General features: G+C 31.1%; 2 protein-coding genes across 8 annotated transcripts; one reads left to right on the forward strand and one right to left on the reverse strand.

The window, feature by feature from the left end:
* Nucleotides 1–23: 23 nt before the first annotated feature.
* On the forward strand, nt 24–18483 carry LOC130669698 (uncharacterized). Of its 7 annotated transcripts, none has more exons than XR_008990234.1 (9): nt 24–924; nt 8895–9008; nt 9417–9597; nt 10683–11013; nt 11115–11418; nt 12076–12342; nt 12412–14345; nt 14456–17628; nt 17827–18483. XR_008990234.1 is itself a non-coding variant. In XM_057472718.1 (9 exons), the coding sequence occupies exons 3-9, from the start codon at nt 8919–8921 to the stop codon at nt 14607–14609; spliced, it is 3261 nt and encodes a 1086-aa protein (XP_057328701.1). In that variant the 5' UTR covers nt 24–169; nt 378–924; nt 8895–8918; the 3' UTR covers nt 14610–18483. The 7 variants fall into 7 exon arrangements, 6 of the variants coding, with proteins under 6 accessions (XP_057328701.1, XP_057328702.1, XP_057328703.1 ...); XM_057472718.1 differs by having other exon boundaries at nt 24–169; nt 378–924; nt 14456–18483; XM_057472719.1 differs by lacking the exon at nt 17827–18483 and having other exon boundaries at nt 14434–14595.
* An 892-nt stretch (nt 18484–19375) lies between these two features.
* On the reverse strand, nt 19376–21160 carry LOC130669703 (uncharacterized). Its single transcript, XM_057472732.1, has 3 exons — nt 20439–21160; nt 20284–20374; nt 19376–19711 (listed from the first exon to the last, which is right to left on the reverse strand). The coding sequence occupies exons 1-3, from the start codon at nt 20561–20563 to the stop codon at nt 19514–19516; spliced, it is 414 nt and encodes a 137-aa protein (XP_057328715.1). The 5' UTR covers nt 20564–21160; the 3' UTR covers nt 19376–19513.
* Between the last annotated feature and the right edge of the window lie 164 nt (nt 21161–21324).

The following is a 21324-nucleotide window of genomic DNA, read 5'->3' on the forward strand; positions in this document are numbered from 1 at the left end:
ATAAATTTTTTTTTATGAATATTCAGGCTAGCAAAGTGTACTGGAGTGTATGGCTCCCTTGCGTAATAGTAGTACGTTGTCACATAACGTCAGGCGATGGTTTAGATAGTATGGTAGCTTTCGCTAGAGCATTATCATCACCCCTTGAAAAATACCACGAGCTACGAGGGTAAGTATATCCGGATCGATTGTCGAGCTTCAACCACTGGCGCCACATTCGAGCTCACGGCTGATAAAATGTCCAATATAGAATAACGTCGTGCTGGTTTAGCTTGCGCGTCGACTCCATGACCAACCACCCTATACATTCATTCTATATATATATATATATATATATGTACATGCTTTACTACACCCTCGCTTTACTTTTTTTCCAGTCGCGTACGAGCAGCGTGCGAGAGAGTGACGTGTGCGGAGTTACCACCGAGGGTACTCGCGCGTCGTTTAGTCGGAGGAAAGTGCTGATGCCCAAGTGCCTGATGATGAGTCTCTGGTCCTCGTAAAAATGTAAATAGAGTGGTCGTGTGAGAGGGGAGTGGGGCCTGGGGCTTTCATACTCTCTTATATTTTTTTTTTAAATCCACTGATATATTTGTTTAAAATAATTTATCTAAATGATATTGAACGGCATTGATTGTCGTTAGTAATCATAATCATAAATTATTTTTTTGTAACTGGAGCTAATTGTGAAGACTCGCTTATATATGAACAGACTAGATCGCACAGTATTTTGCGATAATAACGTAAACGAGGACGTTGTTGGATAAGAGATAATAATAATTTATAAAATAAAACATACAAAAAAGACAGATTGAGTCTGCGACAGCTATTAGGGCGAGCCGTGAGTCGTTTGTCGATGCACACATGGAAGGCATGGAATAGCCGATCGATTTAAAGTGCACCAGGAAGGGAGAATTAACGAGGGTAAGTTTAATCTCTGTACACTAATTTATGTTTTTACTTTAACATTGTATTTAAATACTATTATTTCAACTGTTTGTCTGTTTATTTATTTATATATTTCGATAATTTCATTGGTCGAATAGATTTTATTGTTTTCTTGGTTTGAGGGATTCGTTTCTCTGGATTTAAAAGTAGTCCTTTGATACTTATTTTTACAAGGACTCCCAAAGGAATACGTATGCATGTAGAATATGAGTAGAATGAGCAGGCGCGAATGCTGACCAAGGTATCATATCACAACTGAATGTTTCCTCGCGTGTGAACCCTCTTGATGTCACGCTTACACGGTACGGGTGGATTTTAAGTCAAGGGTGGCGCGAGAAGTTGACAGCCTTCGTCAGGCATCTGTTATCCTGTATGATTAACAATCCACGTAAACGCTGTTATATATTTTTTTATATATATAGGTAATTTTAAATTACGTTTGATTAACGTGGGCCAAATGTATTAATCGTAAGATCGATTACAATATCGTCGGATATGGAAATTGAGTTGTCGATGTCGACATCGTCGTCGTCTTGGTTGACTGACCTCATTTACACTTCGGTCAGGTCATGACGATCGACGTCACGAGCCAGGATTCAGGTCGACTGGAGGCTATTTCCTATATATGCCTCGGAGTTTCTGCTTTTTCTTCTTGGATAAATCCATTGATTTTTATTTATTTTATACTCTTAGTTTTTTTTTCTTTTTTTACGACGTTATTTATAATCTCAAAATTTAACTCGAGATTTTTCAAGGACAATTAATCCTATTAAATTCTCTAGCTCACTATAATTAATAGACAACCACTTTGTGTATGCATATAATTCTGGTTAATCTTTTTAATTATTTTTTAAATAATAATTTAATAGGCGCGTGCACTAGTTTAATTTTTTAATTAATATTAAAAGTGATTAGTAAATTTGTTTTGTATTTAAAAATTTGACGGTAATTTTTTTTTAAATATAAAATAATAAATAAGCTGCTTATTTTTGTTTTAAAAATATTATTATTATTTTTGTTGTTGTTGTGATGAAGCATTTAAAAATAATAGGGTAATTTTTATATGCAATTTTTAATAATTAAATGACTTAAGCCTTTTTTATCCCGGGTCTGGCAGCTGATTAGCTTTTTTAGTCTGAAATAGCAGTCGGAAACAGATAAAATTGAATGTGACATTTAAATTTAATTGTTGTTCAGGTAACAATCAAAACTAATTATATAAATAATAATTTTATTAAATTTACCAAGTGTACTAGTTGTTGAATTTAATTGTTTTAAACAAAATTGACTGCAAATTTAAATTCAATTGTTCTATTGAATTTTGTCTGGTTGATGCAAAACCATCAGGGACTAACGGACCAATCAAAAAAGAGAGAAGACCTATGGGTAAAAAGGGGCATATGAAAATTTGAAACTTTAGTTTTGCAGTATAGTAGTCTGCTATTATTGCAGTCCGGATTCATGAAATAAAAGTCGGTAAATTATTTTCGGAAATTTTGTTTTTAAAATAATATCACGATAGTTTTTTTCAATTATTTGTACATATATATTGTGTATATATACTTTACAGTGACAAAAATTTTCGGAGTGAACGCGGATTATATTTGGAGTAAATGCGGAGTAGAGATTTTTTTTTATTGGATTTCCTTGGAGTAAAATTCACTTTGACGGGGAGTTTATTTTAACCTTAAAACTCCAGATCGGAGTAGATGGGGATTTAAATAAAATTTACGTCACTCCGAAATATTTCCGCTAAAAAAAACTCCGTATGTGAAGTGATTTTTTTTTAAACTCCGGAAGTCCGAGTAACGGAGTGAATTCGAATTCTCTCTGTAGCTCGGAGTTTCGGTGTTTTTACAAAAATGAGAGTTTGTCTTTTCATCGGAGTGATTTGAATTTTATTTAAATCCGCATTTACTCCGATTCAGAGTTTTAATATTGAAATCAACTCCCTGGAGTAAATTTCACTCCGAGGGGATTAAATAAATAAACAGTCATCTGCTCCGCATTTACTCCGGATTTAAATCACGTTCATTCCCCAAATTTTTGACAGTGCAGTGTATTCAAAATCTATATAAAATTAATATCATGTGATATATTTTAAATTGGGTATTAATCAAGTTATAGTTAAATTGAAATTTAAATCAATGATTTTATATTTTTATGAAAAGTAAAAAAGGAAAATTTAGTCTAAAAAAAATTGAGTCAATAAAAAAGTGCATTAACATATAAAATTTCTCTATTTACATTTTTTTTATATTAGTTTTCCAAGTTTATATAATTTAAAAATTTTAAACTTGATATAGAACGTACGGGAGAACGAAGATTATTGACGTTAGATTCCGTACCTGTAACACAGAGCCCCGCGACCTTTTGGCAACTTTTTTATTGCTTTGCATGACCTTTCTTGTAAATTCTCTAAAAGTTTTATAAAAAAATGAAAGATAAGAAGTATCGAGGCTTCTTATTCTTATTCTCATTCTTGACTTTTGTTCGGTCAAGTTTGACAGTTTTTCAATGCACAAATTTAAAAAAAAATCAGGGATCTAATAGTATTCAAATTGTCAATTTGATTTATTTTTTTCCTATTTCCGCTAACAAACGAGGCCAATAGATTTTTTTTCGTGGTCCTTTTGTGTGCGACTGTATGTGTGTGTGTCATAAAATCGATCGCGATATGTCGATAGCCATTGACAATTTGATTATAAAATCATTACAAATGAAATTAAACAATTTGAAATATATGATTCATATATCAAAAATCAAATGCGCACTAAAAAAAAAAAATTTCGAGCCTCAACAAAATTTTTTCTCGTCCCAAGGAAATTTTGTTTTCAATTCATAATTCAGAAAATTTCTTGGGATGAGTAAAAATATTCTTAGGGCGAGTAAAAATATTTTACGTCAAGAAATCCTTTTTTTCTGAGCATAGTTATTTAATTAATGTTTTACGATTAATGATTGTATATTTTATTTTTAAAAATATTTCATCGCTACAATAACATGTTTATTTAAATCGTAATATTTACTAGCAACTAAAATTTACTTTCCTCAGTAAACATTAGACATAAAAATGTAAGACAATTTAAAACTTTTTCTGTAACTTTTGAACATACGAAAGTAAACAATTATTGTTATTGAAAATGTTTTGAATTGAATGTTGAATTACTTATTGCATACATATTAAAAAAATTTTATTTTACTCTGGACCTGAAGTACAAGAATATTATTTTTTAATTTAAAAAATGAGAGCATTTGAAATTCAAATCGTACATTGCCGCGATTTTTGAATTTTTTAAAATTTTTACTTTGAAATTTAAAATTTTAAAATCACGGCAGTGAATACTTTTAAAATTTTTTCTTTATACAATAATTATTTTCATAAAATATTTATTTAATAAAGTAATTGAATTTAGTCATCGGTGAAAAGCTCTCAAGAATCATCAAAATCGCTTCATTTAATAATTAATTAAGATTTTAATTAATGATATAAAACTTTCTCCTTTATATTGTTTTCAACTGTCTCAACTATCGCCGGGAATTCGTAATCAAGACTTTAAAAGTATCTCAAGACATTTATTTTTATTTCATTCTTCTTCCTCTACTTTTTCCATTATTATATTTTTCTATTCAATTATATTAATTTATTTTTTTTTATTTTTCTGTTTTCACAAAAAAAGAAAAAAAATTCTATTCAATATTCTAGAATATATAACGTCAAAGTTCTCTGCAAGCTTTTATATCCCTTCGCGATACTTGAAGTAATGTAAATATTATATAGTAGCTACACTGTACATATAATGAAATATAAATATTAAATATATATATATAGAAAAAAAAAAATCAGTTCAGATGAGAAAGAACAGCAAGCGCGTGCGTTCAAACTTTTATGTTTCCGTTCATGTTTAATCAAACATTTTTCGTTGCTACTTTTACATAATATAGATATATATAAATATATATGTACTTGTTACTATTATTAGAAAACTGTTTAGTGCACAGTAGAATTTTAAAACGCTAACGAAATGTGTTGTAAGTAGTCGGTCTTCATTTAACATTTAACAAAAATAGTTTAATATATATACATTAGAGGTGTGCGAATCGTATTTGAATCGAATTGAATAATTTAAATTATTCGTGACTTTTCGAATTATTTGATTTGAATCTGAAAAATTCTGAGCAGATTTCAAATATTTAATTTTTCTTTAATGGTGAGCTTAATTTTTTAAAGTAACTAAAACAATTGTCTTGTTAATTCGTGTGAGTTCTATTTACTTCTAGCAAAAATTTAAATTATTTTATGAGCAATGACTCATTGTACAGATAAACTCAGGATATATATTTGGAGGGACTTTAACGCTCTACAAAAGAAGTTTCTTATCCATTTTTTATAAATCCTTCTGTTCAAAAGTTCTTGAGGCTTGAAGTCAAATGTATAGTAAGTTTCGAGATCTTTTTACTTTTTCGAGGAAACTATCAGACTTATCACAAAATGTCACAGAATCTATTTTGTAGACAATTTATTCTCTACAAATTATCTTTGATAAAGTTTTTTCAAATTCCGCATAACTTTCTAGTTATTACCATATTAATGTCAAGCTCTTAAAAAAAATAGTGTTCTGATCGATTTCAAGAGCTTGACATTAAAATGGAAATAACTAGAAAACGATGCGGAATTTTAAAAAACTTTATCAGAGATAATTTGTAGGGAATAAAATTGTCTACAAAAGAGATTCCATAACATTTTGTGATAAGTCTGATAGTTTCCTCGAAAAAGTAAAAAGATCTCGAAACTTACTATACATTTGACTTCAAGCCCCAATAACTTTTGAACAGATGGATTTATCAAAATGGATAAGAAACTTCTTTTGTAGAGGGTTAAATTTCCCACAAAAATAGATCCTGAGCTTATCTGTACAATCAGCAAATGCCGAGGTATAAAATTCCAAGCTTAAAATTTTTTTTTTCCCAAGTTATTTAAATGAGAAATAGAAAATTGCGATGAGCGTCCTCTATTTTTTGATACACCCTAATATATATATAACATAGCTTTACGTGAGAAAATTTAAATACCACGTTGGTACTTAATTGTTTGAGCTTTGTTTCTTGTACTTTGTATTTTGTTTTCGTAATTTTTTCTATTGTCTTATTTTTCATTCTTATCTTAGTGAGTTTTAGTCAAGTGTTGAGCTTTTCCATGTTTCGCGAAGTCTCGAGGATTAATATACAAAAAGTAACAATGTAAATGTATACGTTTAAAAAAAAAAAATAACAACAATAGTGTCTCAAGTTATCTTTTCTATATTATTAGTGTCCTTTCATATTTTTTAATGAAAAAAAAATAGTAGTGAGCGTGTAATTAATTATAAAATAAGTCTAGAAGAGAGACAAGAATTTTTTAACAAAAAGATAAAAATAATAGGTGTTCATATTACTTAGTGTACTTAAAGTTAAATTATATTTTATATTTTACGCCGAGGTTCTAGGGATGTCGGGTTCAAAAAAATGCTTTAACATTTTTTTTTTAGCTTTAGACCTTTCAGCGTTAATTTAAACTGGTAAATTTTGTAATTGAAGTCAGATTCTGTTTAGAAGTTTAGAGTAATTATTGATATTTAGTGGTAATAAAGTGGAGTAATTATGCAGTAAGGTCTCATATATCCGTTGAAAAATTGAGGTACAAAAAATATCTTTATATATTTGTTATCATATCTCAATAATGTGACAATTGTAATAAATATTCAATTGACATTCAACAATGAAAACAACATAAATAATTAAATTTTTATATATTTTATATTCAAATTTTAATTGTTATTTTTTTGTCAGTCGTTTCATTTTGATTGTAATTGAAACAACAGCTATTTGGAACAAAAAAAAAAAACAAATAAAAAAAAATTTAATTCTTGAATTTTTAATTTTGAAATAAAGCTTGAGCTTTTGCTTTCCTCTTCAAAATTTTTGCAAACTAAAACCGAGGAAAGTTTTTTCCAAACAAGAACTTTTTAATTTTTTATATAAAAAATAAATGAGTGTGAATGTAGCAGACATCAGACAAATTTAAAATTATAAAGAAATAGGGTAAATAATTAAAAAAATAATATTTATAAAAAATGCACTTATTAATTTCAAGTTTTTTAAATGCGCATTTTTTAAAATTTTATTTTATTAATTATTTACTCTATTTATTAATAATTTTAAGTTTGTCTGATGTCTGCTACATTCACACTCATAAAATTAAATGAGTAATTTTGCATAATTGTCTAAAGTCGAATTATTTTCAAAAATAAGTAGTTTAGGTATATAAATTTACTATTTTTGCACACCTCAAGCGCGAAAGCACTGAGGATGCTTATGAACGGTTCTTTTTTCCGACTATTTTACTCACACAAAAATATTTCTACACTCTTTTAATTACACCAAAATGAATCGAATTATATACTATCATAGAGAGAATTTATAGGAACAATTTGAACCTAATATCAAGTCGATTCATTATTTTATTAGTTTAAAATAAATTATTTTAACTTAAGAAACCAGTGCTGTCAATTGTTACGTATAAAATTTCGTAAACACGATAACTCTCGATAGACACAATTAATCGGCCTAACTTTATTTTATTGTTTTTGTATTTTTTATCACAAGAACCCTTATCTAAATCCTCTTAATTTAATTGTAATTAATTAAAAACGTAAAACTGATTACTCACGGAAAATTTAGCTGCCATTTTTTTATTTTTACTGTCATTATTTTTGCCATTTTTTCTCTCCATCAACTACTGGCAGCTGCACTCAAGTAACAGTATAGGTTTGAAAAAAAAAGAGCGCCATCTAAGACAAAATGGCGGGATATTTAAAAAAAAAAATCGAATTGATATGACACTGAAATTAGCCGACGTCTAATAATTTTTTGATATTTTATGAAACCATAAATTTAAAAAAAAAAAAAAAGACTTCTAAAAATTGCACTTATGGTTTTTTAAATTTTCTACACGTGCATGTTTTTAGTTTTTTTTTTTTTAAATTAAATTGCTGAAAAAAAAATTCAAAAATTGTTGATTGTTTGCTAATTTTAGAATTATGAATTGATAATTTATAAGTTTAATAAAAAATTCATGATAAAAAAAATCAATAAATATTATAAAATAAAAGTAATAATTAAAAATAAAATGAGCGATTGAGGTGTGTACTTTTGGATTTTCCAACCTTTTTTTTTATGGATGAGTAATTAGTAAGGCGACCTTCGGATGTGATATTTCAGGTGCTAATACGATTGATGCTTTGAAATCTCTTGTAATTATCAAGAGACTAGTTCGTTGTATAACAGTATCGATTGTGTTTCAAGTAGTTTAAATTTATTTATTCAAATGTCTGATGATTTTTGCTGTTATCCATTTTTTTTTATAATTATCCATAGATGTCAATTAATAAATTTTTTTTTTAGATGCAATTTTTTCCCGTTTCATCAAAAATTTTATTTAATAAAAAAATAGTTAGTAAATGTCTAATTACTTATCGAAGTTTATCAAGTATTAAATTCCTCGTAAATTGAACATTGGGTAGAAAAATAAGTGTATTAGTGGAAGGAAAGTTTAAAAATGTAGTAAAAAAATTTAATTAAAGGTTTTTTCATCGAAGCACTTTAATAAAAATGCATTTAGTGTTTATATTTAATAGAAATTTTTAATTAAGGAATTATTTACTCTCCAGTGTAACGTAATTTATAAAATTCCGCATGAGATATTAAAGTCATTCCCTAGCATTAAAATTCTTAAAATTATTTGTCTAGTGTGAGGATAATTATGATAAAAAATTTATTGAATTTTCTTAGCGGGTATATTTAAAAAAAAAAAAAATAGATTGCATGTTTTAAATTTAGAAGATAATTACGTAATAATTAAGAATATTTAAGTAATTAAAATTTTTTTCTTCTATTATTACTTTTAGAATAATTAAAGTGACGAATTGAGAATGGCGTCAAGATTGCCAAGCAGTCATCAGAGGAAGCTGGGACCGGCGCCGATCGCATCGTTCGAGGATTTGTCCGACGAGGTGGAAAACGTGAGTTAAAGCTACAAAAAAAAAACTAACACACACAAAATGTATCAAGTCCTCACTGGCAATCACTTCTACCAGTCGCCTAAAAAATTCGCCGTGATGTCGTAGACGAAATCGGAAAAAAATCGAGAGTTTAATCCATAAATAATAACACGTCGGAGAGACAAATATGTACATATTGTAATAAAAAATTTCCGTCAAACTCGTCGGTCGATCGTCCAAGGATAAAAAGTTTAATAAATAAATCTATAAATCTTTATAGCATAAAAAGAACGCAGGGACAAAATTGAAAAAAAATAAAGAGAGAAAATATAAAGAGAGGGAGAGGGAAAGGGAGAGGGCGATAAAGGGAGGAGTTTGTAGCAGAGCCAAATGTGGAATTGAGGAATTATTCTTTAAATTGTAATGCAGGGAGAATCGACAACAGCACGAATGCCGGGGATTATTGAGGTGACGACTCCTATAACACCTGGTAGCTCACTCAAGACTCCCAGCACCCCGAGGATTGACATCAGTCGGGCCAGCAGTTCATCCCATCATGAGGACAGTAACAACTCAAGAGAATCTTCTCCCGAGAGAGAATTACTGGCAGGTCAGTTTGTTAAAAAAACATTTTTAATTACAGTCGACTACCCGTCATAAGCCTGGTCTAGGGGACGTAGGGGAAATTTTTCTTGGAATTTCAATCTCCCGCTACCATGCGTTTAGTTTTCTTCTCGACTACTCGTTATAAGCCTGTTTCATTTTATATAATTTTAAATGTCATATGTACGGTTTGTTACATACGTCAGTATCCCGATTTTTCTAGTGCTTATAGCGCTAAAATAAATACTTATCTTTTTACCCTAATAATAATTTTAAAGGAAAAAATTATAATGACAGCGGTATTAATTACAGTAATAATAATAATAATAATTGTTGTTATTGATCAACATAATGCTCAATAAAACTTGTAAATTGCAACAGAAGCTTCAATTGTAATTAATGATTACAATTATCAACAATAAATTATATTTTACTTAATATTGATTAAATTATCATCTGCGAAACATCGATAGTAAATTTTCATAATTAATTTTGATATGTTTTCCTATAGTTAGTTTATAATTTAGAGAATTTTAACGGCGGCTTATAACGGGATTTCTGGTACGAAACTCAAAAAAGTGGTTAAATGGGGGCTGTTTGGACTCGGTACCTGCTGATTGAGAGGAAGATGTTTATAACGGGTAGTCGACTGTATTGGATGAGACAAGCGACAGCAATTACGACTACGGAGTCATAAATTAAAAAACTTTTGGGTAAAAAGTCATTCAGTAAAAAGTAAAGATGACTTAAACCCGTATTTTTAATCCTTGGGAATTAAATCTTATCTTTTTTATCATGAATTATGCCAGATTTTAAAAATAACTCAGATGTTTTTACTGTAAACTTTGATATTATGTAATCCAGAAAGAAAATCAATAGGATTTTAATATTCAAATGGATTTTTAATGCACAGAAATTGCATATAAGATTTTTTTTTTTTTAGAAATTGCATTAACTTGATTTTTATTTTAGTTCTTAAATAAGAAATCGTGTAGTCTGGGTTCATTTATTTTTAGTTTATAAAAAAATTGCTGGAGCCTGGAGATATTAATTATCATAAATAGAATTTTATAAGAGCTAAAAAATGAATAGGAGCAGAGCCACCAGCCGGAACGACTCTGTCGTTGGGTTACAAAGAAGATGCCCAGGATTTGCGATCGTCTACAGAGGAACTGGACTTGCAGGATCCAGTTCACGCTCAAGATCTTAAAAGAGACTCAAAGAGAGCACGAAGGAAAAAAGAAGACGGCACACAATCAGAGTGTGGAATTAGTTTGAAACATGAACGGGAACGTAAAGATAGTAATTGTTCCGAGATTATTTTACTTAATATCAGTGGCAGAACGTCACGGCTGTCTTCCGTTGGGAGTCAAGGCTCCGGTGTATCCGGAAGACTCTCAGTTGTCTCTGCTACCTCTTCCAGGTAATATTCCAAGGATTTTACACTATTATCCTTGTATACATTAATTTTAAATTGCCATCGTGTTAAATAAATAAATTTATACTGACATCTTGTATTTCTAGATCACCCAGTCCGCACAAATGTCTCCTAGAGACGTCATTCTGTGGCAGCAAGCCCACGTTAGCGGAAACATCGATTGAAACTTCAAAACCAGAGACAGAAGACTTGGAGATTATGTTACTGAAGCGGGAGGCTGACACGACAAAAGCCCTTATTCCGGAGAGCATAAAGGTGCCAATGGTAGGCGGGAATCTAAAGCCTGATCCCCTGGATAAGCCAAGAAGACGGGGGTATGAAGAACGTAAAGAAATATTTAAACGTGAAGTCGAGATCACGAAGCGGGTCTTGGAAAAGGTCAACATTGAGGTATTTTTTTTTATTTTTTTATTTTCCTATCGCTGTCTTCAATTTAATCAATTAGCATTTAAATTAAAATTTTTCGACAATCAAAAAAATTTCTATATAAATTAGGATTCATAAATTTAAATAATAACTTTATTCATGTCATCTCTTCCATGTATAGAAGTAACTTTAATCGTGTAGTTAATTACTGTCCTGATCAATAAAGTAGATCACACATGAGTATTTTTTAATTATATTTGTAGATGTGATGAGGGAGTCAGCTATCTTCGTTAAGGCTTGAGGTTTGTAGAATTAACAGCAACAAAAATGAAACAAAAATAAAAAAAAGTTAAAACAATTATAAACAAAAATTACGTGCGTTTCTTTGTATATACATTTGTTTTTATTTGCAATTGTTCTTTGTTATTTTATTATATTTTTTTTTTTGTATCCCAGTTTATCCAGGCATCTCAGCACGTTTTTTTTTCTCTCATATACCTCCCGGCTCTTTGGTTTCATAGAGATGATTATTAAAATTAAAATTAATGTTCTGCTGCTGGTTTCACGTCATCCGTTTGTTTGGTTTTTTAAAAACTAAATAAATGAAATATAAAATAAAATAAAATATTAAAATTGAGAAAGAAGTGAAGCGTTTAATTAAAAGTTTATGCTTTTTTATAGGTTCCAATTATTAGGAAACCGCAGAAAGTTGAGGAACGAGATGTAAAAACGGGTGTTGAGGTACAGAAGCCAGTGACGCTTGACTTTAATGATAAGAGAAAAAAAGCTCAAAATTTTAAGGATGTGGTTCAGACAACTCCGAGCATCGGGAGTCTCAGTGGGAGTCCGAAACTCCCGCGGCATCAGAAAGTTCGGGAACTCGAAGGTTCGAGAACTCCAAGTCCTTCATCGGTTTCGAGAAAAAGTAGTTTTGCGTCTTTATTCAAAGTAAGTTTTCAAGTATATTCCGTAAGATGAATTGGTTTTTTTATTTTTTATGGGATTGTTTTTCTACAGACGCGGACGGAAGTTAATGCATTGAGTCCCGAGTCACCTTCGCCGACGCCGAGCGCGAAGCCTCGACGGAGCTTGACATCTAAGATTAAAGATACGACGGAAAGCTTGAGAAGTAGATCTAAATCCCGAGAGCGCACGTCTGTTGATAAAGGAAGTACGAAGAATAAAAATGTTTTTACGTCAACGCTGAGTATTTTCAAGAAACGTGAGAGGAAGAAAAGTATTCAGTATGACGGAGGCAGTACTCCGGACCATGAACTAATGGGTCATCCGTCGCTGGAGAGTATCGGGAATGTCGAGTTTAGATTCGAGGCGGATCGACCCAGTCGCAATGAAGATTCAATTTTTATAAGCTTGCATGCTGACTCGAGAAATTATGAGGAGGCTTTGCCGTCTGAGAGCGTGTCTATACCCATTGAGACGCCGACAAAATTGTTGGATGAGTACGAAAACGAACCACGGACAGGCAATATCGTGACTGAGGCATCGATCGAACATCAGGGCTCGGGGATAAGGATAAGAACTGAGGCGATGATTGAGTCGACGGGTCGCGAGGAAGTTCAGAGTCCCCTGCGGCCGAGCACGTCGAAAGATTCCCAGTTGTCAAAGAGTTCGTCGAAGGACTCGCGGGTCAGTATTCAAACGGCAAAACACATTGAGGTCCCGTCAAGACCTGGGTCTGCGGAGGTCGGGAAATCCAGCGACGCTAAGTCGGTCAGTGTTTCGAGTAGGGATTCCGTTGAAAGCAAGAGCAGGGTAGCTGGTGAACCCATCGTCAAGCCAAAGAGGAAAAGCAAAGAGAGTGTGTCAAGAGTTGAAAGTAAATCAAAAGTTGTCGAGAGTAAATCAAATGGTGATAAAAGTAAATCGGGGATAGAAATCGACGGTCTGTCGATAAATGAAGAAAGTCAATTGAGAATAACAGAAAGTGATAAAAAAAATAAAGTAAACGGAACTGAAAGCTCGTCTTGTAAGTTGCCGCCAGAGACTGATAAATCCTCAGAGTCAACTCAAAGATTATCTGAAAGTCTTATGGTTAAATCTCAAGATGGTTTAGTTAAGACACCGAGTGTAGTTTCTGATTTAGATCACAATAGTTCCGAGTCTGAGCGTGATTCCGAAATTGATTTTGTGAGAAATAAGGTAGTGAAAGTTGTTAGCGATGAGTTACCGGACGAGAGAAAGGGTTTGTTTAATGAGGAAAGTTTTGAAGAGGATCTTCCTTACGTGCCAACGACGTTGCCCATGGAGAAGAGTGTCGCCGTACCAATGCTGCCAGTAAAACAGCGGCTGCAAGAAGTAAGAACGATCCCAATAGAGCGGCCGAGATCTACAACTCCCATTAATCCAACTCTGCTCGACGAATTCGTTATGCAGACATCACACGACGACAAACGGGCTGACAAAATGAAGATTTCGTTGCCGCGGGAAGACAGTTTCAAATTAAAAAGTCCACGCAAGCACTCGATGAACACATTTAGTGAGTTTGCCGAGCGCGTGGTACCCGATGCTGTCAAAAGAGCCGCGGGAAAGTCACCGAGTCCACCGCCACCACTGCCACCCAGAGCACCCGCCGTTCGGCCAACGAATTGGGTTAATTTTGAAGAAATTCCTGAGCGCCGAAAAGCTCCCAAGAGGATCCAAACGATACCACGTCCAGAGGAAGACAGCAAAGCTGGTTACAGTTACGTCCAGCCAGAGGAATGTCGATGCGAGTGTCACGAAGAATCTAGAAGAGCTTCCCATAGAGAACCAACCGCTGGTTCCAGCATAAATACCGGAATTACTGCCAGCATTTCGTCGGCATCAGCGACTCACGGGTCCTCTGTAACCCGAACTTCGTCAACATGCAGCAGCAGCAATGGGGAGCGCGCTTGCAATGGCGATAATTGCACAGTTCCTACGAGCTCGGGTGATCGTGCCAGTATCGTGAGGTAAATGGATTGTGGTACGATTTAATAATAGCTAATAAGGGTGGGTTTTATTAATTAGTATTGTTTGATCACTCTGGATGATTCGTAGAAGTCTCTTTCTTTACTTTCAGTGACAGCTCTCTGGATCTAAGTCCCGTTAACGAGGATCCGATTGCGACACAAGCGCTCTTAGGACCCATGAAACCCTTCGCGATGGATCTTGACGTCGGATCAAATCGATCTAGTATCATATCCCAGGAAGAGACTGACGATATTAATCTGTAGAAGATTTAAACATTAACTGAAAATTTATTTTTATTTTATTTATTTCGGTGTTAAACTAAAAACCCGTGACAGTTTCAGGGAATTGATTTTATGATTGTGAATACACACTGTCTCAATAGCAGTTTACTAAACTCGACATTATTTTTGACGTTTAAAAGTAAAATAATGAGTCTGACCTAGATCTTTTGAGTCACACTGAATTTTTATGTTCTTTAAATGGATAAAAATCTAATGACATAAATGAAATATTTGGTAAAAAAATATATTATTTTTGAACAAAAGTTTCTGATGATTAAATTGGGTTAGCGGAGTGACGAGAAGAGAACGAAACATATGAAGGAAAAATATAATAAAAACTTTGAACATTTACCGGAAAATAAATGGCGAAATGGGTGAGTGAGTTGTAATAATCAATACTTGATGCTTGTGTTATTATTATTATATTTATTTATTTATTTATTATTGTTACTATTATAATTATTGTTGCAAGAGGAAGTTTAAAATTTGTTCACAAGCCAGACTTCGTCGTCTATTTCCAACCATTAAATTAATTTTAAATTTATACTTCTCGAGCAAACGATCGATTGACCCTCATCTCGCTGGCTTATTCTTTAATAATTTAAAAAATAACGACATATTTATTCTCGAGAAAAAACCCATGAAAAAGTAATAAACACACTGTAAAAAATTTGCGGAGTGAACGCGGGGCGGTTGAGTTTTATCCATTTAATTCTTTCAGAGTTAATTTCACTCCGAAGGAAGGTTTCGGAAAATATTAATTATAAAAAAAATACTAATACATAGTGAGCTTAGGTCTTTGATATTTTGACATTTATATTGAGTACGGAAATAATTACGAGCTCCTTTTCCATATTTTTACTCGAAATGATTTTTAAAAACTACAAGCAGCTGATAATAAAACTTGAACAAATAAAATTCCATTGAGTCACAAACTGTCTTATGACTTACATCAACCATACCACGAGATAACATTTCATACTGTACCGAAATATAAAATATTCCCATAAAAACTATGTCACTATAGCTATTCAATAATTTAATATTTTCGCTATGTATTATATATATGAAATTATAATTTAGTGAGTTATTACAAAATTTTATAAATAAAAAACATAGTATTTTAAGTTTAATTATTAATATCTGAATGAATTATTTATTAAAATTATTATGTTTCTAATTAACAGCTGTTTTTATTAAATATAAATTTATTTAAGTATTAAAACTCCGGACCTGAGTGAATGCGGTTGAAATAAAATCTGCGTCATTCCGAAATCACTCCGTCAATAAAAAAAATCCCAATTCACTCCTTGTGCGGAGTGATTTTTTTTAAAACTCCGGATTGAAATAATATTCGTATTCATGCCGGATTCACTCCCGATTTTTTACAGTGTAAAATAAAATTCAGTTTTTAGACCGATCGATTACGGTGGGCTAAAAATTTTAATTTTATTTATTAATTATAAGGATTTATCAATAAAAATAATAATAATTATTATTATTATTATTACGTAATAAATAAGAGAAAAAATATTTAATTGTAATTACGAGACCACTTGCGATGTTAATAGTTAATTAACGCGATTCGCGTCAAAGCCTTTAGAAAGTCCAACGGAATCCAAAAAATATATATATGAATAAAAATATAAATTTCTTGATATTTAACGACAATTTATCTGATAGCTGATAATACTTATCGGCGCAATCGGAATAATTAACGAAGCGACGCGTCATTGAGTGAACTTGTGAAAGATAATTAAATTGAATAAAAATATAATCAAATTACGGAACGGAAATTAAAATGAATTATCACTTGTTAAATATAGTTCTCATTAAATAATTGTACTAAAAAAAAATTATGAAACTTGACCTCTCTGCTCAACGAAAACTATTTTATTTTAAATTCGGTGGTAAAATAAAGTAATTTTAATCCATCCCACACCCACATTACCTCTTAGATGTATTTTCTACACAAAATAATTACACTGTGTTCATACGAATTAATTAAATTCTGGCTATACAGTAAGATTTGTCAATTCATTAAGATCAAAGTATGTAATTTTTCGATTATTAATAATTGCTATTATTACAATTACAATTATATCTACAATCACATGTCTAGAATTTATATGCTTTGATTTATGTTGAACATCATGTGCGCAAAAAAAAAAATTTTCTTGGCACAAGAAATATTTTTCTTCATACGAAAAAAAATAGATAGTACTGGTTACTGTTCTGCGCAGTAATCGACGAAGAATATAGGAAAAAATACAATTTAATATGACTGATTCATATTAGAACAGGAGTGTCATTGCTTAACATGTATATATACTATTACTTTTTAAACAGTAACCAGTGCTGTGCTACACAGTACATAAAACATATGACTGGTTACTGTTAAAATAGTCGTCGTTCATAGTTCAATAGTACACGGAGAAATTATTATTGTTTGAAATGCTATGATGTCATAGTAAAGCCGGACTGCGTTGATCACCTGCCGGAAATTGAAATAAACACATGCAAAAATTACTACGACCATAGTAAAATTTACGATAGTTACAGTAATTTGTGATATAATCGTCGTAAATTTTACTATGACCATGGTATTTTTGACATCTGTTTATTTCAATGTTCATAAGGTGGTCACCATGGTCCGGCTTTACTATGACACCATAGCATTTTAAACAAGAATAATTTTTCCGTGTATACAAAGATCTCAGCACAGCTCTTGTTGCTGTAAAGAATGCGAACACTTACTATGTACAGTCGAACTCCATTAACTCGGAACTTCCCCTTAATCTTGATCCCCACTATGAGCTACGGTGTTTCCCACCCAATGCTATACATTTGTATGTGTCTGCGTATATTTACATGTCATCATTCATGTAAATGTAAGAGCACATGCGTATAGTTTAGTTTTTAAGGGAGAGGGGGTATCCGTTAACTCGAAAATTCCAAGAAATTTCCGCTCCTCCGTAGACTAATTGTCCAAGTTAATGAAGTTCGACTGTAGCGAGAAGAATGGTTACTTAGTTCTTGTAGATCTCATTAACATCCAGAACAGTACTCAGTCCTGTTCTGACATGAACTGTTACTAACTTCATATGTGTCTGTAGTGTCAAGAATAGTAAAGACACATATGAATTTAATAACAGTTCATGTTAGAACAAGACCGAGTACTGTTCTGGATGTTAATGAGATCTACGAGATATAAGTAACCATTCCTGTCACTAACTAGTAAGTTCTTGCATTCTATACCGCAACCAGAGCTGTACTGAGAGGTTTGCATACTCTTGTCCTATGAACGACGACTATTTTAACAGTAACCAGTCATATGTTTCATGTACTGTGTAGCACAGCACTGGTTACTGTTTAAAAAGTAATAGTACATGTTAAGCAATGACACTCCTGTTCTAATATGAATCAGTCATATTAAACTGTATTTTTCCTTATATTCTTTTCGCAGAACAGTAACCAATACTATCTATTTCTTTCGATGTGAAGAAAAAAATTTTCTCGGGACTAGAAAAAATTTTTTGCGCCAAGAAATCCTTTTTTCTGTGTGGTTATAAAAAAAAAATATTTATGGTGTAATTTAATTAAAACTGAGACTGCGATGGCGATTATAACTAAAGAATAAAAATAAATATAATTTTTATTTTAAAATATTTAAAATTAAATATTAGAATCCAAAAAATATTTAAGGTACCAAAAAACAAAAAAAAAAAATATATATATAGTAATTATTATTTTTATTCTTCAGTTTGTCGACAACTCTCGCTTCCTACCACTAATTATGTATTCTACTAAAAAAAAAAAAAAAAAAAAAACAAAAAAAAAACAATAATAATAACAATACTCCGTTAAGTGATAATCCTGTTGGACGTTCAAATTGTACCTGTCGTTATTCGACGACCCGTTTACTTTGTCCACTCATTAACCAAAACACAAATAAAAGTAAAAATAAAACTCAACAAAAAATCATTTAAAATACATGATAGTATAAAATTATAATTTTGTCACTTACGTCACTAATTTATCTTTCACTAAAAAAACAAACGAGAAAAAATAAATAATTGGAGCGTTTCTAATTACTTGGTTATTTTTATTGGTCCAATTATTGAGATGAAGATTAAAATATATAAAAAAATAAATATATATATTCACATTATATATATATTCGAAAATTTATGTCGCAAGATATAAATAATTAAAAAAAAACAAAAAGTATCAATACCTGGGCCATCGAAGGGTCTAAGGACTTGAGAAAAAAAATACTTATTATTATTAATTGGTCCTCGTTGAACATTATTTTGTATAGTAAAAAATATCACAAAGTTTGAGGATCCTTTACCAAAATAAAATATATATCTATAAATATATATATATATATATATATATATATATATAATAAATCCATCATTGGCCTCACCCGGTCCTGTCCGAGTCTTCGTGACGTTTAAAAAGCGCCAGCCCGCAAACCGGAAAAAAAATATAAATAAAAAGGGTTTTTTTAATCGCCGCGCGAAAGAACACGAGACTGCCTCCTAGCAATACATATATGTATAAACATTTATGATTATTATTTTTAAAGACTTACGACTGTGAGAATTAAAGAATATTTAAATGTTTCTAATGTTATGTAAATAAGACTATCGAATCAACCAAAAAAAAAAAAGAATTAATAAATAAAATACAAAAGGTTTCGTGATTGTATCACGATTAAATTAAAATCTTTGTTTATGAGCGTTAATTATTTATTGATATTTTAAAAAATGTAAGTTATTTATTATTATTATTATTATTATTATTGTCATTTTTTTTTCTACTTGGACAGACAAGTGCGTCATGACGAGGGTGAAAATAAAAGGACTAAGAGTATTGATTTAGTTTAGTTTCAGCTTGTCGCCCTTTTCAAACTGAGACCTTTTGTCTCTTGGAGACAGCGATTGTTTTATCTTTACTAATTTTGGTGACTTTCTTTCAACTTCAGTTACTACGGGTCCATCTTCTTCACGGACTAATAACGCCGTTGTTCCTGACGACGTTGATGGTGTTGTTGCATTATTTTCGTTCAATGATTGCTAAAATAATTAATTTATTCAAATTTAAATTTTTCAGAAGAATTTAACTGTAAAAAATTTGCAGAGTGAACGTGGATTAAATCCGAAGTAAATTCGGAGTGAATGCGGAGCGGGTGACTATTTATTTACTTTCCTCAGAGTGAGATTATGATCCTGAAGTAAGCAGATAATTAACAATTTTCGGAATTTTTTTTTCAACAAATAAATTACAAAAAAAAAAAGAAAACTAAAAATATGCATGTGTAGAAAATTAACAAAGCGTTGCAATTTTTTGAATATTTCATTTTTTTATAATATATCGTTCTTAAAAAAATTAAAAAATTATTTGACGTGGGCTAACTTCAGTATCATGTAAGATTCACTGCGATTGAGCTTATTTTAATATCGAAACTCCGGTTCAGAATAAAATTCACTCCGAAATGGAATTTATTTTAATATTAAAACCGCGAATCGAAGTAAATGTGGATTTAAATAAAATCCGAATTCACTCCCGATTTTTTACAGTGTAATTAATTTTTATGACTAAAAATATCTTGAGGTATGACTTAATTATTATAAATATTTAAAGTTACCTGCATACAATTTAAAAAAAACAAAAAAGCTAAAAGTGCCAGAGCACTCAAAGCAGCACCGCTTCCACCTTTACCTCCGCCATGATGATGCCTAAGACAATAATTAAATATAAATATATAAATTATTATGTATCTTAATTAACAAATATATTTACCCATGACCGTGACCACGGCTGTGATGTGGAGGTTCCCAGCCACCTTGCCATCGTTCAAGAGGAACATGAGGGCCCTTTACATATTCTCCAGAACTCCCCCAATTAAACAAAGACTTGAAAGTCATTTTGATAATAAAAATATAATAACTGTTACATAAAAAAAGTTTTCACAATATTTTGAACGTTTATATTTAGTTTTACATAACAAATACTCAAGTTTATCCTCGTAGCTTTGTCACAAGACTGCAGTTTCATCACTGTTGTCATTATTTTCTTTTTAAATAATTATCTTTTGAGGAAAGAAAAGGTTTAAATTATTTAATGGTTTATGGAGACTCAAAGAGCCGTTAATTTTTCCAGGTCCTTGCTCTGGAAAAACGTTTCTTAGGTATGTCAGTAGATTTAAGTTAATTGTTCTCAAAACAGGTGGATATTTTTTTCAACTATTCCCGTTATTTTTATATGGACTCAACTATTTTTAAATTTTAAATTTATCATTTATTTTATTTGATTGTTTCAATAAATTCAACTAAAAAATTTGAATTTATATATTATATATTTATATTAAATTATAAATTTTGACAGTACGTGTAATTATAAAGAAGACAATTTCGGATGAAGACATTGGCTGCTTGAGCCAAAGGCGAAGGCTACCACCGCATTGTCTTCCATCATAACCTCCATCGAAAATTAAAATTTGAATATCTGTGACTTGTAAAAGCGCGCCAATATCAGACCGACAGCGTACGGAATAATTCAACTGGTAATTTAATTAGTTATAATTACGTACAACAATTTTGAAATTGACAACAAATAAGTGGAATTCGGATCAGATTGAAATAAAATAAAAAATTGATCACATATGCGCGGTAACTTTGAATTACTG

This window comes from Microplitis mediator, chromosome 6 (assembly GCF_029852145.1).
Source record: "Microplitis mediator isolate UGA2020A chromosome 6, iyMicMedi2.1, whole genome shotgun sequence".
In the NCBI taxonomy this organism is placed as follows: domain Eukaryota; kingdom Metazoa; phylum Arthropoda; class Insecta; order Hymenoptera; family Braconidae; genus Microplitis; species Microplitis mediator.